This window comes from Mytilus galloprovincialis, chromosome 4 (assembly GCF_965363235.1).
Source record: "Mytilus galloprovincialis chromosome 4, xbMytGall1.hap1.1, whole genome shotgun sequence".
Taxonomy (NCBI): Eukaryota; Metazoa; Mollusca; class Bivalvia; order Mytilida; family Mytilidae; genus Mytilus; species Mytilus galloprovincialis.
Window position 1 is genome coordinate 40,599,518 of NC_134841.1, and position 12,758 is coordinate 40,612,275.

Sequence of the window (12,758 nt, forward strand, 5' to 3'; positions counted from 1 at the left end):
TAATATATTGCATTATTTTTTTTCTTTTCTGAATCAATTTCAAATGATAAGTTAACTTTCAAATTAGAAAATGTATCCCAAGAACATCAAAATCAACAGATATTTACACTATTTGCTATGATTATTTTTCTTCTTTTCTACACTTTTTGTATATGAAGTGTAGGATATGAACAAAATCTTACTTCTTTGATGGTTCCCCAACTAGGATTGAACTCATTTTTTGGGCTAGATTCTTTGATGACATGGCTTTTTTCTCTAAACTACCGTTTGAACTTTCTGCCTTCAGCGAGGAAGCTAAAAATATTTGTTTATCGTTCATTTTTTGTACATAAATGAGACTGTTAGTTTTCTCGTTTGAATTGTTTTACATTGTCATTTCGGGGCCTATTAAAGCTGACTATGCAGTATGGGCTTTGCTCATTGTTGAAGGCCGTACTGTGACTTATAGTTGTTAATTTCTATGTCTTTTTTTTTGGTCTCTTGTGGAAAGTTAGTCTCATTGGCAATCATACCACATCTTCTTTTTTTATATATAGTTTGCAAAACACATCGTTCAGTTTTAGTCATCTTAAGACATACACATAATTATACATAGGACTAAACATAAACATATAAACTGTATCTTGACTTAAACTTCACAATGGTGACTACATATTGTTGTCTTTGTCATTAAACAAGAATGTGTCCATAGTACACGAATGCCCCACTCGCACTATCATTTTCTATGTTCAGTGGACCGTGAAATTGGGGTCAAAACTTTAATTTGGAATTAAAATTAGAAAGATCATATCATAGGGAACATGTGTACTAAGTTTCAAGTTGATGTAACTTTAACTTCATCAAAAACTACCTTGACCAAAAACTTTAACCTGAACTTCGCACTATCATTTTCTATGTTCAGTGGACCATGAAATTGGGGTCAAAACTATAATTTGGCATTAAAATTAGAAAGATCATATCATGGGGAACAAGTGTACTAAGTTTCAAGTTGATTGGACTTCAACTTCTTCAAAAACTACCTTGACCAAAAACTTTAACCTGAAGTGGACGGACAAACGGAGGCACAGACCAGAAAACATAATGCCCCTCTACTATCGTAGGTGGGGCATAAAAAACCCAGCATTACTTACAAACTGACCATGAATAGGACTAAATGATGATCTGTGATGTCAACAGTAATTATGTGAGTATCCCTGACACAATATGTAAGCAGGATACCAGGAGGCAATATCTATATATTAAATGCATGTACATATATATTTTTATAGAAAAATGGTGGATTTCAGGATGAATAAAACTTACCTTGACTAGAGGGACTACAGATGTAAAATTTCTTTCCATTATCTGAAGGGGTCTTTGTAATAGAGAAGTCTTCAATGAAAATGATACTATCCTGTCCTAAAACTGAAATCAAATCATAAAACAGTAAATTAAGAAGTAAATATAGTAATGCGGAAAAGAATCAATTACTTTGAATATATTAAGCAGTAAACTTTTATTTTAAATCTAAAAGTGAGATTGAGTTTTCTTGTATCTTCAAAACATGTTTGATCAAGTTAAATTTTACTACAGTAGCTATATATAGATTCTAGCTAATCAAGAGATTAAAATGTGTAAAAATATATATCCCATTTCCCTATGTAAAGTTTTATCTAATGAAATACCCTTATTCTTTTTTAATGATCCTGGCTGTTCCATAATGCGGGGTTCACACATTGCCGATTATTGCTCCCGTTTGAGATCAGACAGCGATACGACACGAAAAGTGAAAAAGTCGGATTAGTATCCTCAATTATCTGGAATGTCCTATTATTGTCTGAAACGCAGTCGTTTTAGTTCGTAACAGATTCCTACTGGTCGGGAAGGGTCCGAATAGTTCGGCAAAGCACCCCGACAGTTAGGTGCGTCCCGTAACATTCGGGGAAACTCAGCCGATTTTTTCTAGTCGGATTACAATCGTGCCTATGTCGTGACAGATTCTGCTGTATCGGATCGAATTCCTAACAATGTTCTGTGTATTCGGGACGGTGTCCTGTGGAACGGGAATGATCTGGAGAAGTCCCGACAATAACAGAATACAATACGACTGAGACCAGACAAAGCGGTTTGCAATGCGATAGAGCGGACCGTGATAGGATTACGTTCCGACAGTACCGGATCATTCCGATTATGCCGACAGTTTTCGAACGGATAACTTCCGTCAGCGAAGGTTCACTGTCTTGTCACTATCTGATCTCTGTCAGATTACATTCGGTAGAATCGGGACGCAGTCGTGACAGACTCGGTCGAATTTTACCTGGCGAAAGATACAAATCAAATTTCCATCCACGATTCACAGGATCTTGATCAGACTTTTGACAAATTTTAATCGGGAATGGTCCTGTCAAGGACGGCAGTAAAAATTGTGAATGTGTGACCCCAGCTTAAGAATCTACATAGTACCCAGGGAAGGCTCATTGAACAAGAATGTGTCCAAAGTACACAGATGCCCCACTCGCACTATTCTTTTCCATGTTCCATGGACCGTGAAATTGGGTAATAATCTAATTTGGCATTAAAATTAGAAAGATTATACTATAGAGAACATATGTACTAAGTTTCAAGTTGATTAAACTTCAATTTCATCAAAAACTACCTTGACAAAAAACTTTAACCTGAAACTTGCACTTTCGTTTTCTATGTTCAGTGGACCGTGAAATTGGGGTCAAATGTCTAATTTGGCTTTAAAATTAGAAAGATCATATCATAGGCAACAAGTGTTCTAAGTTTCAAGTTGATTGGACTTCAGCTTCATCAAAAACTACCTTGACCAAAAACTTTAACCTGAAACTCGCACTTTCGTTTTCTATGTTCAGTGGACCATGAAATTGGGGTCAAATGTCTAATTTGGCTTTAAAATTAGAAAGATCATATCATAAGCAACAAGTGTACTAAGTTTCAAGTTGATTGGAATTCAGCTTCATCAAAAACTACCTTGACCAAAAACTTTAACCTGAAACTCCCACTTTCATTTTCTATGTTCAGTGGACCGTGAAATTGAGGTCAAAAGTCTAATTTGGCTTTAAAATTAGAAAGATCATATCATAGGTAACAAGTGTTCTAAGTTTCAAGTTGATTGGACTTCAGCTTCATCAAAAACTACCTTGACCAAAAACTTTAACCGAACGAATGAACACACGAACAGAGCCACAGACCAGAAAACATAATGCCCCTCTACTATCGTAGGTGGGGCATAAAAATAGTGTAACCACCTTGAAGGCAATTTAAAAATTTATCTTTCGCTGTACAAATAAAACTTTCAATAATATCCTCAATCATATTATAATTTTCAGAATGTTTCTGGTACCTACATGCAACATTTCTATGGTTAAATGGATCAAATGAGAATGATAACAATGTTTCTGTGTATGATTTTTTCCATAACTTGGTCCCTGTATCTGCATTCCATAGTATCATAGAGTAGGGAGGATGCAGAGCTACCAGCAAATCATAAGAGGCATCCTGGTTTGACAACCATTGTAAATCTGCAATATTCAAAGTTTTTCAAAATAAGATTACTCATACAAGGAAAAAAGCTGTCAAATTTACAGCAAATTTCGATTTATAAAGGCTAACATTCTTAATAACAATGCAGGTACATAATGAGTATAATGAAATTCAGTTTTGTCATCAGTAAGGAAATATTAAAATTTAAAAAAGCATTGGTTGAATGGTTTGAAAGTAATTGCACAGAAATGACATAAAGTGCCATTTTTTAATCAATCAAGGATGATAACCCTTATGTATAACAGCAACATGTTTGGTATCAGTAACAATATATATTGAATTGTGTAAATAATAGGCTGAACAGTTCATAAGTTATTTCATGGAAATAGTACATTATTAATACATGTACTAGTTTTACCCCACAACACTTTGTATGTGCCTGTCCCAAGTCAGATGTCTTTAATTCAGTGGTAGTTACTATGTATCATCTGATCATATTTGTTTTTTATTCATTGTTTTATACATTAATCAAGATATTAGGTTTTTTGTTTGATTTGTTTTTACATTTATCATTTTTGTATCGCTCGCTGACTGTGTGATATGGGTTTTACTCATTGTTGAAGGCTGTACTGTGACCTGTAGTTGTCATTTGGTCTCTGACGGAGGTCTAATTTGCAATTATATCACATCTTCTTATTTGTATCATATATTACCCTGAATAGGTTTGTTGCCATCACTGAATTCTGTTTTTGGTTCTCCTTGTTTGACATCCCATATTATAATCAAACCATTAGAATCACCAGAGGCTAGTCTTAATGTATAAGGACTTCCAAGGTCATGGTGGTAATTCTCATGTGACCATTTCACCTAAATCAGATAAATACATGAATTTATGGAAATATTTTGACACATATGCAATAATGAAGAGAAGAGATACACTAAGCTCTTGTTGCGATATAGCCTTTTTGCACTCATGCAGCGTAAAGCAAACACCAATCAATCTGTGTCATTTGGTCTTTTGTGAAAAGTTGTCTCATTGTCAATTATACCCTCTAATCTTTTTTATATACAGAGATAAAAGACTATTCAAGAAAAATCAGCTGTAGTTGAAAATTCTAAAAACAAATTTTTAGTTCATTTTATTAATAAGTTACACCAGTTAATCAGATATCAATCCACGGAATGCTGTCATTGAACAATTGACTCATAGTGTGATGTAATAATAAAAGCAATGCCTGACATCAGAAATGTTATAGAAAATGCATGATTGTGAAAGTCATCTTTCTATACAAATATACACCCTAAAGTCAATATTGGTTGTGATATTTTTTTACAGGAGCTTCAATCCTTTAATCTTATTTGACCAATTCACTTTTACATAATTATAATCAATAACACTCAATCTTTTTCTGAAAATGGTGCACATACTGGACACTATGCAAATTACATTTGACAATTTTTGATGCAAAATCAAATCAAAATTATTTTCTACATACAAAGTACATGCTTATAGAGGTACTTTTTAAAATTATTTTTCATTTGAATTTTTTTTTTATGTGTTGGAATCTTTTGAATCTTTGCCATAATGAAAGGGACTTTCCCTTTTGTATTTCTTGGAGTTTGGTATTTTTGAATTTTTCATATTTCATCCAAGATTAATTCTGACCTACCTTGACAACTGTTCCCTTATGCTTGACCAATACTTGTATGACCTGTAAAATATACCATATGTCAAATAATTTCTTTTTTCTTAACAAATTTTTATCTTACGAAATACTTTTATATGTCAGATTTATGACCCTAAATTGAATTCAAGAGTTAAAAAAAAAGTCTATATTTAATATATAGTTTATAATTTGCTGATATCATCCCATAGTTGTGTTTAATGTACAAAATTGTAATTTGATTGGCATTCATCAAGAATTCATGTCAATCAGTACTAAGGGCTGTCTAGAAATTGTAGTGAAGTATGAGATCTCTATTATTCCAGAGATTATTTATTTGCTTTTCAGGTAAAATTTAAAGATCAAAACATTAAAATTTTCATTTTATATTGAGGCATGCAATCATCATGATCATAATCATCTTCAATATGTTTTGATTGCACTATGTATCAGTACATGCATTGTCTCTAATTCTATAGTGTGCTTACTGTAAAGTATGGTATTAAATTTCATGTGCATAACACAAGTTCAGCAAGCCTGGCGCCTTAAATATTAAAATTTAACTGTCTATAGCAGACAGTGGTAGAGAAATATTGTAGCACACTTGTTCTAGTGGTGGAATCTATATTTCTAGTATGTGCATGAGAGGAAAAGATTGGAAAGCCAAAAATATAAAACATTGAAAAGCATTAAAATCAAAGGGATTCAACAGAACACCCCAAATCTGCAGGCTCTAGCCAACTTTAACAGATGGATTTGCAACCAAAGTTTTTAGTACCCTTGAAAACAACGATATATATCACAAATGTATCTGAAATTATTTTTTTTAAATTTAGTAAACCTGCACTGATTTATTAAATTTAAACATGTTGAAAATACTATACCTGAACATTTTTTGGGTCAATAATAGAAACATATCTCTGACATCCTTGTGCTATCAAACCTTGCCAGCCCCTACAAGATAATGTATAATGATTAAATAAACTATAATTGATAATAAATATATGATGTAATGGATTACAAATCTTTATGATTAGTTTTATACTTGTCGTACATACAATAAGATCTACAAAAAATGTATATGCTACTAGTGAAATGGGAACTGCTTAACCTTTATTGGCAATTGAGTTCACCCTTGGACTTACAGGGATCTTAATGATCTTGTCTCTCAATCTTTAAATTTCTGTGTCATATTTCATGGAATGTTGGTTGTCCTCTTTTTGTGATTGTGTTATCTGTTTTCCTTTGACATGATTTGAATCATCTTACCTTTTTGTCATTCTAGTTACCATGGTTAAATTAGCAATAAGGTAAAGTCTGTTATTTTCATTTTTTTTTTAATTTATTCATTTTCAAAACTTTCATTTTAACTTAACATGAAGTACATGTATATCTTATTTATGCAAGTTACATATTAAGTTTTGATGGAAACAGTTATTAAAAACAATGAATCAGAAAATAAATTGTTTTAAGTTATATCCAAAGTTTTGTTGTGATTGTAAATGTATCTGATCTAGATCTATAAAGATCTATATGTGTAATTTTTTATTTTTATAAAAATGGATAATTACCACGTGAATCACTGTTACATTTACTCAGAAGAAATTGTTCCGAGTATTTCTTATTTCGATTGGTTAATTTGTTACCTGGATACAGGACATTCTTATATATTTCTTTGTTTCGGCATTCGCGGTACATTTGAAATTTATTGTTGAAATTATTTTTAAAGTAGAATTCATTCATTCGTATAGATATTTTTTTAAATGTTGAAAGCCAAAGGTGGAATTATTTGCTTATAAAGATGGTGGTTTACATCTTAAGGTACAAGGCAGTTAGGTTTATATTTTAAAAGAAGGTTTGCTCATTTAATTTAGATATGTTAACTTGTCATTTGAGATGATTTTCTCAAGTGGAGTTAAAGGATTAGAAATGGTTGAATGTCATGTTTCTGCCATACTTCCTTTAATTTTTTAGTCTATGGTTGATATTATTTCGCTCTCACCCCATATATACCGTATTAGGTCACTAGCACACTATGTAACTAATATTCCATACTAAAATTGGTATTATTTGTATTTTCTTTTGTTTATAGTGTCCTTTATATGTAGTGGTATTATTTTATTTTTTTGGGGTTATGATGTTGTAATGTTTATTTATATACTAATATTTTTAATTTTATATTGCAGGTAAGGGACTCTTTTCAGTGAGTATGGTTCACACTGTTGGGTGCTGTTTCTTTTCATATGAGATATGGTTTCTTGTATGGAGAAAAGTTTATGTTCAGGGTTGATATTGTTTCTTCCTTGCTTGCTTTAATTATTTAGTTTTTGCTTGATATTATTTCTTGCATGCTAGATTTACAAGCTTAAATTGTGTATTGTTTCGATGTTATTTTAATTTAATTTGTTTAATTTTTTGTTCAACACAGTTGTTTGTTTGGTTTTTTTTGGCAGCCGTTGGCTTGGCGGCTAGCTCATATGTTTATTCGATCTTTTTGCATGAATATATTTATTATTTCTAATGGCTTGACGCTATATTTGCTCATTAACATTAATTTTACATGTTATATGTGACTGTCAGGGGTATAGTCAAGTGTTTATCCTGTGCTGTGAAATATATTTGTTTGTCTTGTGTACATATTGTGCCATAATAAAATTGAGTAACTTTGCTTTCTTTTGTGAGAAGCCTGGTAATTGTGTAATTTTTTATTTTTTTTAAAATGGATAATTACCACGTGAATCACTGTTTACATTTACTCGAAAGAAATTGTTCCAAGTATTTCTTATTTTGATTGGTTAATTTGTTACCTGGATACAAGACGCTCTTATATATTTCTTTGTTTCGGGATTCGCGATACATTTGAAATTTATCGTTGAAATTATTTACCCTCCCACCCGCCGCATAAAACTGTGTTAGTTATGAATTTTATTGTATTCTATGTACTTATTTATAGGATGTGCTTGTTTATACTGTGGCTAGCTCATATGTTTATTCGATCTGTTTGGATGATTTTATTTATTATTTCTAATGGCTTGACACTATATTTGCTCATTAACATAAACTTTACATGTTATTTGTGACTGTCAGTGGTATAGTCGAGTATTTATCCTGTGCTGTGAAATATTTTTGTTTGTCTTGTGTATATATTGTGCCGTAATAAAATTGAGTAACTTTCCTTTCTTTTGTGAGAAGCCTGGTAATTGAACATGAAATTTCAGAATCGAAATGGGGAATATGTGAAAGAGAGAATAACTTGACCAAAGAACAGAAAGTTCAAAACAACTGAAGGCAACATTAACGTGTCCATTATTACACGCCAGAACGTCTCGCGTCTTTTAGCGCTAATACATGCATGTCCCAAATCAATAACATTTATGGCAATTCTGTGATGGGGACACAGTTGATGAAGTGGTCATTTCTTAGCGATTAGCATAAAAAATATTGAAAATCTAATCTGTAACATATGAATTGACCTTTCACTGAAATTTATTATTGTCCAGTTGCAAGTATTTCATGCTCATTTAGAGCGAACATACACATTCCCGTTTGAATGGTTTTAAACTAGTAATTTTGGGCCCTTTATAGCTTGTTGTTCGGTGTGAGCCAAGGCTCCGTGTTGAAGCCGTACATTGACCTATAATGGTTTACTTTTATAAATTGTTATTTAGATGGATAGTTGTCTCATTGGCACTCATACCACATATTCCTATATCTATATAATTCTTGTACTGTTGAAGTAATCGTTTAAAATGTAAATTATTTTGTACTAGTAAACTCCGTTGATGCCTTTTATATAAATACAAATATTGCACTTTTTTTTTCCTTTCTTTCAACATTTCTGATATTTTAAAAGCTCTTAAAATCATAAACTGGTTATCAGGTTTTTTAATAAGTTCTAGAAAGATATCCTGCTAGCAATAAATACATTTGTCATTTCTGGGCCTTTTATAGCTGACCTATTCGGTAAGGGCTAGCTCATTGTTGAATGCCGTACAGTGACCAATACTAGTAGCTGTCGGTTAATTTCTGTGTCATTTATACTGTAGATAGGTTCTTTTATCAAACCGAGAATATAAGATTGGACCAAAATTCTAACGGGATTATCACTAGTTGGGATTAAACGGAGTTTTTTTATGACTACAGTAAAAAACGCACAGGGAATGGGACATTCTCCCTAGACGAGGTCTGACTTAATATCTTCCCATATTTATGATATTGACACGAAGGATAATTCTAGTAAAAAAAATATGCACACATTTCGGGGATTGGGCACATTTGCAGTGATCGGGAAGGACGTGCGCCCTGCGCCTATAGCGCATATTGACCAGAAATGGCGCAAAGAGTGACAAATGTAAGCGCCCACGTGGCGCATGATATTTTTCACATCGTTTCAAAACGTTTAGATATCGTCAAATGGATTTCCGATCGTGTTCCGTGCCACCATGTGTGTGTACACAACTGTATAATGTTCCTCCAATCATAGGAGCACCTATATATTTTGGGACGTCTCGGGTGTTTTCATATGGTAATAGAACCATGCGGTTTATTGTCTCGGGTGTTTTCCTATGGTAATAATAGAACCATGCGGTATAACTGATAACCCCAAAAACGTAATTAACCATCATTCTTGATATAATTTTTTATAAACAACTTTAAATTTGTGAAATTTGGCTATTACAGACGAGATTTAACTCTAATAATAATCTTTTAATTTAGGTTAGCTTGCTATTAATGACCCCCGAAGCCTTTTTATGAATATATTTGTTTCCATAAAAGGCACTTAACTGTCCTTGTTATTTTTTGGTCTTTGGCCTGTTTTGACATTTTGTTAACATGGTTAACATAACTTCAGCGAATTATTGTTTTGTTCTATCAATTAATGGTACTCTCTACTGTTAATCTTGTCATCGTGATGAAGTAATAATAATAATACAAGAAGTGCAGAGGAAGTGCCTGAAATGTCCTCTAATACAGAATGTCTGGAATAAGTATGGTATCGACGAAGACCCAAATTTTAATGTTAAAAAAAAACAACCATGAACATGAACAAGCCAAGGCAACAGTACCAGTTTAAACATTGTAAATACAGGTTATCTTTAATATTGTCCGTTTTGGAAGAAGTTATTGTATATTCATTAAAATTACAGAATCACAGGAACAATATCCATGATATTATTTAAAATCATATAGGTAAGTACCAACACCTCTTTGCCAAAAAATAATGATACTTTTTATTTTTCAAAAAGTCAATTCAAATGGCCCACTCATTTGACAACATGGCCCATTATTTTTAAAAATGGCCCATTGAATTTATTTTTGAGGGGCCCTGGGCCCATAGTGAAAAAAACCTTCCAGATCACTGCGTTTGGGTGTATTTTAAAAAATGGACACGTTTGGGCGTTTATACAAATGACAAGCTTTGGCGCTGATTTACAACTAGACATGTTTTGCAGTTCAGTGACGTCGATGTAGACACGTTTGGGCGAATCGGACACGTTTGGGGGGAAGGACACGTTTCTGAGTGTTACATATATATATATAAAAGAATGCCCGGGTGTACCATTTTGAAAATCAGAATTTCCAGTGGCAAATTAAATTTAAAATGCATATTCAGAATGAGAACATATTGGTGCAATATAAATATTATACAGTCAAACCTGTTTTTAGAGTCCACTTACATGTAAGGAAGAGCAAAAAAGTGGCCTCTTAAAACAGGTGGACTTTTAATACAGGTTCAATTTATATGAAATGCACTACAGAGGGATGTTAAATTCAAGGCTTCCAAAAAACATTTGAGCCAGCCGGACATTTTAAATCTGATCCCGATTTTAATCCCTTAAGACTTAGTAACAAAGGCAATTATGGTAATCAGATGGTCATTCCAATGATAATGACATTAGATTAAAAAACGATTTTAAACTTTACTTTGATATGAATTTGATGTTTGGATGTAAACTGTTAAATTGGCAGTGCATCACTCAAAGTGTGCTCATCAGCGTGCTCATATCTGCCATAGACTCTTTATTTGTGCAAAATGACATGTCAAAAACTTTATTTTCGTTTTTAAAATCATGTTTTTCTAAAACCGGATGTTGACTTGACAATGGTAAAACATGGACCATAAACGGATACGTAAAATCCGTGTACGTTTACAAAGCATGACTGAGTAAAGAAGCTCTTTCCACGTTATTTCTTCAACAAAATACTTGACATGAACGTTTAGGTACATGTATCCATGATAATTTTAGCATTTTGAAGAAATAAAGGATGCATAATTAAATTTCCCACATTTGCACATGCGCACACGTGTTCTAGTTCATTCAACGTAGTTCTGACGATTTTTCATTTAAACCTTTTAAAATTTTTCATCAAATCATGTAGATAAACTAATTTCTTATAATTTTAATCTTTTGTGCTAAATCAATGAGCTACAAACCGCTGAAATGTAAGAAAATAATTGTGAATAGACCGATCAATTTATACGATGTCCGGTACTGAACATAGTTCACCTGTCAGCTGAACAGGTAGATATGATATCACCTGTCCAACAACTAATTAGCCTTGATTAAAATTAGAAAGTATTGAAGTAGGGGTTGTTTTGATAGTAATTAATCATCATGTCACTTTTATGACCTGAAATGTGTGGATGTTAAAGCCAAAAATTATGTTGGGTCAAAAAGATCGTGAATTATGTTAAAATGACCGAAAAAGCCTTGAAAACTAAAATGTATATGACCGTTTCATGCTTTACCCAGCCGGACTTTTACCGGACATTATACAAATGTCCGGAATATATGACCGTTTTGGAAGCCTTGGTTAAATTGGTGGTCTTTTAACACAGGTTTTTGCTTAATACGGGTGGTCTCTTAAGCAGGTTTGACTGTATGTACATGTACATGATGAACCCTGCTTTGTACTAGACAAACATGAGGAGACTGATTTTAAGTTGCAAGTTCATAAGGTTAAAGTCTGCAGGTTGACATGTCACATGTGAACCAAACACAATATTCTGTGTTATAACCAAATCCTTAATGCTTTTTAGGTCAAACATACATTCAGATTTTCCTATCCTGTGCTGTTTTTCTGGATTGTATTTGAAAAAATTAGTGGGCTATGTGTGAGCTAGTTCATCTTTCGGAAAGGCTATTTTTTTTTATTGGGACGCCTTCATACAAATATCATAGAAAGTACATTAAATAGCCTTTGAAGACCTCATAAATATTTTGACTAGGTGAACATGGTGTACAGGTGTAAGATAGGTTGTCAAAAGTAGAAAGCAGCAAAAATTTATAAATAATTTATGTCAATTTTAGAAATTGTCTTCTGAGGTATGTTTGAAAATTCAAGACTATGGGTTCTATTCTATGAGATAGCTGGTCACTTTTACCAATCACAAGCCCCTTTATTCTGTAGATGAAGAACACCAGTGACTGTTTTGGGAGACAGTTTCATTTTTCCCCTTTTGTGAAAATCAGGAGTACCTAAATTAAATATGTAGATTCTGATGTTCAAAATACACTCATAATATACATTTTAAGAATAATGAACACTTGATATTCAATTTTGATTACCTAAATATATTTGTTATTTTCCATTTTAGCTAGCGAA

At 32.6% G+C, this 12,758-nt stretch overlaps 1 protein-coding gene across 1 annotated transcript in view; it reads right to left on the minus strand.

Moving 5' to 3' along the window:
* Nucleotides 1-12,619, minus strand: part of LOC143072145 (WD repeat-containing protein 11-like) — a 52,632-nt gene extending 40,013 nt beyond the window's left edge. The window contains exons 1-7 of the mRNA XM_076246959.1: nucleotides 12,538-12,619; nucleotides 6,035-6,104; nucleotides 5,157-5,198; nucleotides 4,200-4,353; nucleotides 3,351-3,524; nucleotides 1,303-1,404; nucleotides 183-294 (exon numbers count right to left, since the gene is read on the minus strand). Coding sequence (XP_076103074.1) covers nucleotides 183-294; nucleotides 1,303-1,404; nucleotides 3,351-3,524; nucleotides 4,200-4,353; nucleotides 5,157-5,198; nucleotides 6,035-6,104; nucleotides 12,538-12,602 — 719 coding nt within the window. The 5' untranslated portion in view covers nucleotides 12,603-12,619. The remainder of the gene's footprint in view (nucleotides 1-182; nucleotides 295-1,302; nucleotides 1,405-3,350; nucleotides 3,525-4,199; nucleotides 4,354-5,156; nucleotides 5,199-6,034; nucleotides 6,105-12,537) is intronic.
* Between the last annotated feature and the right edge of the window lie 139 nt (nucleotides 12,620-12,758).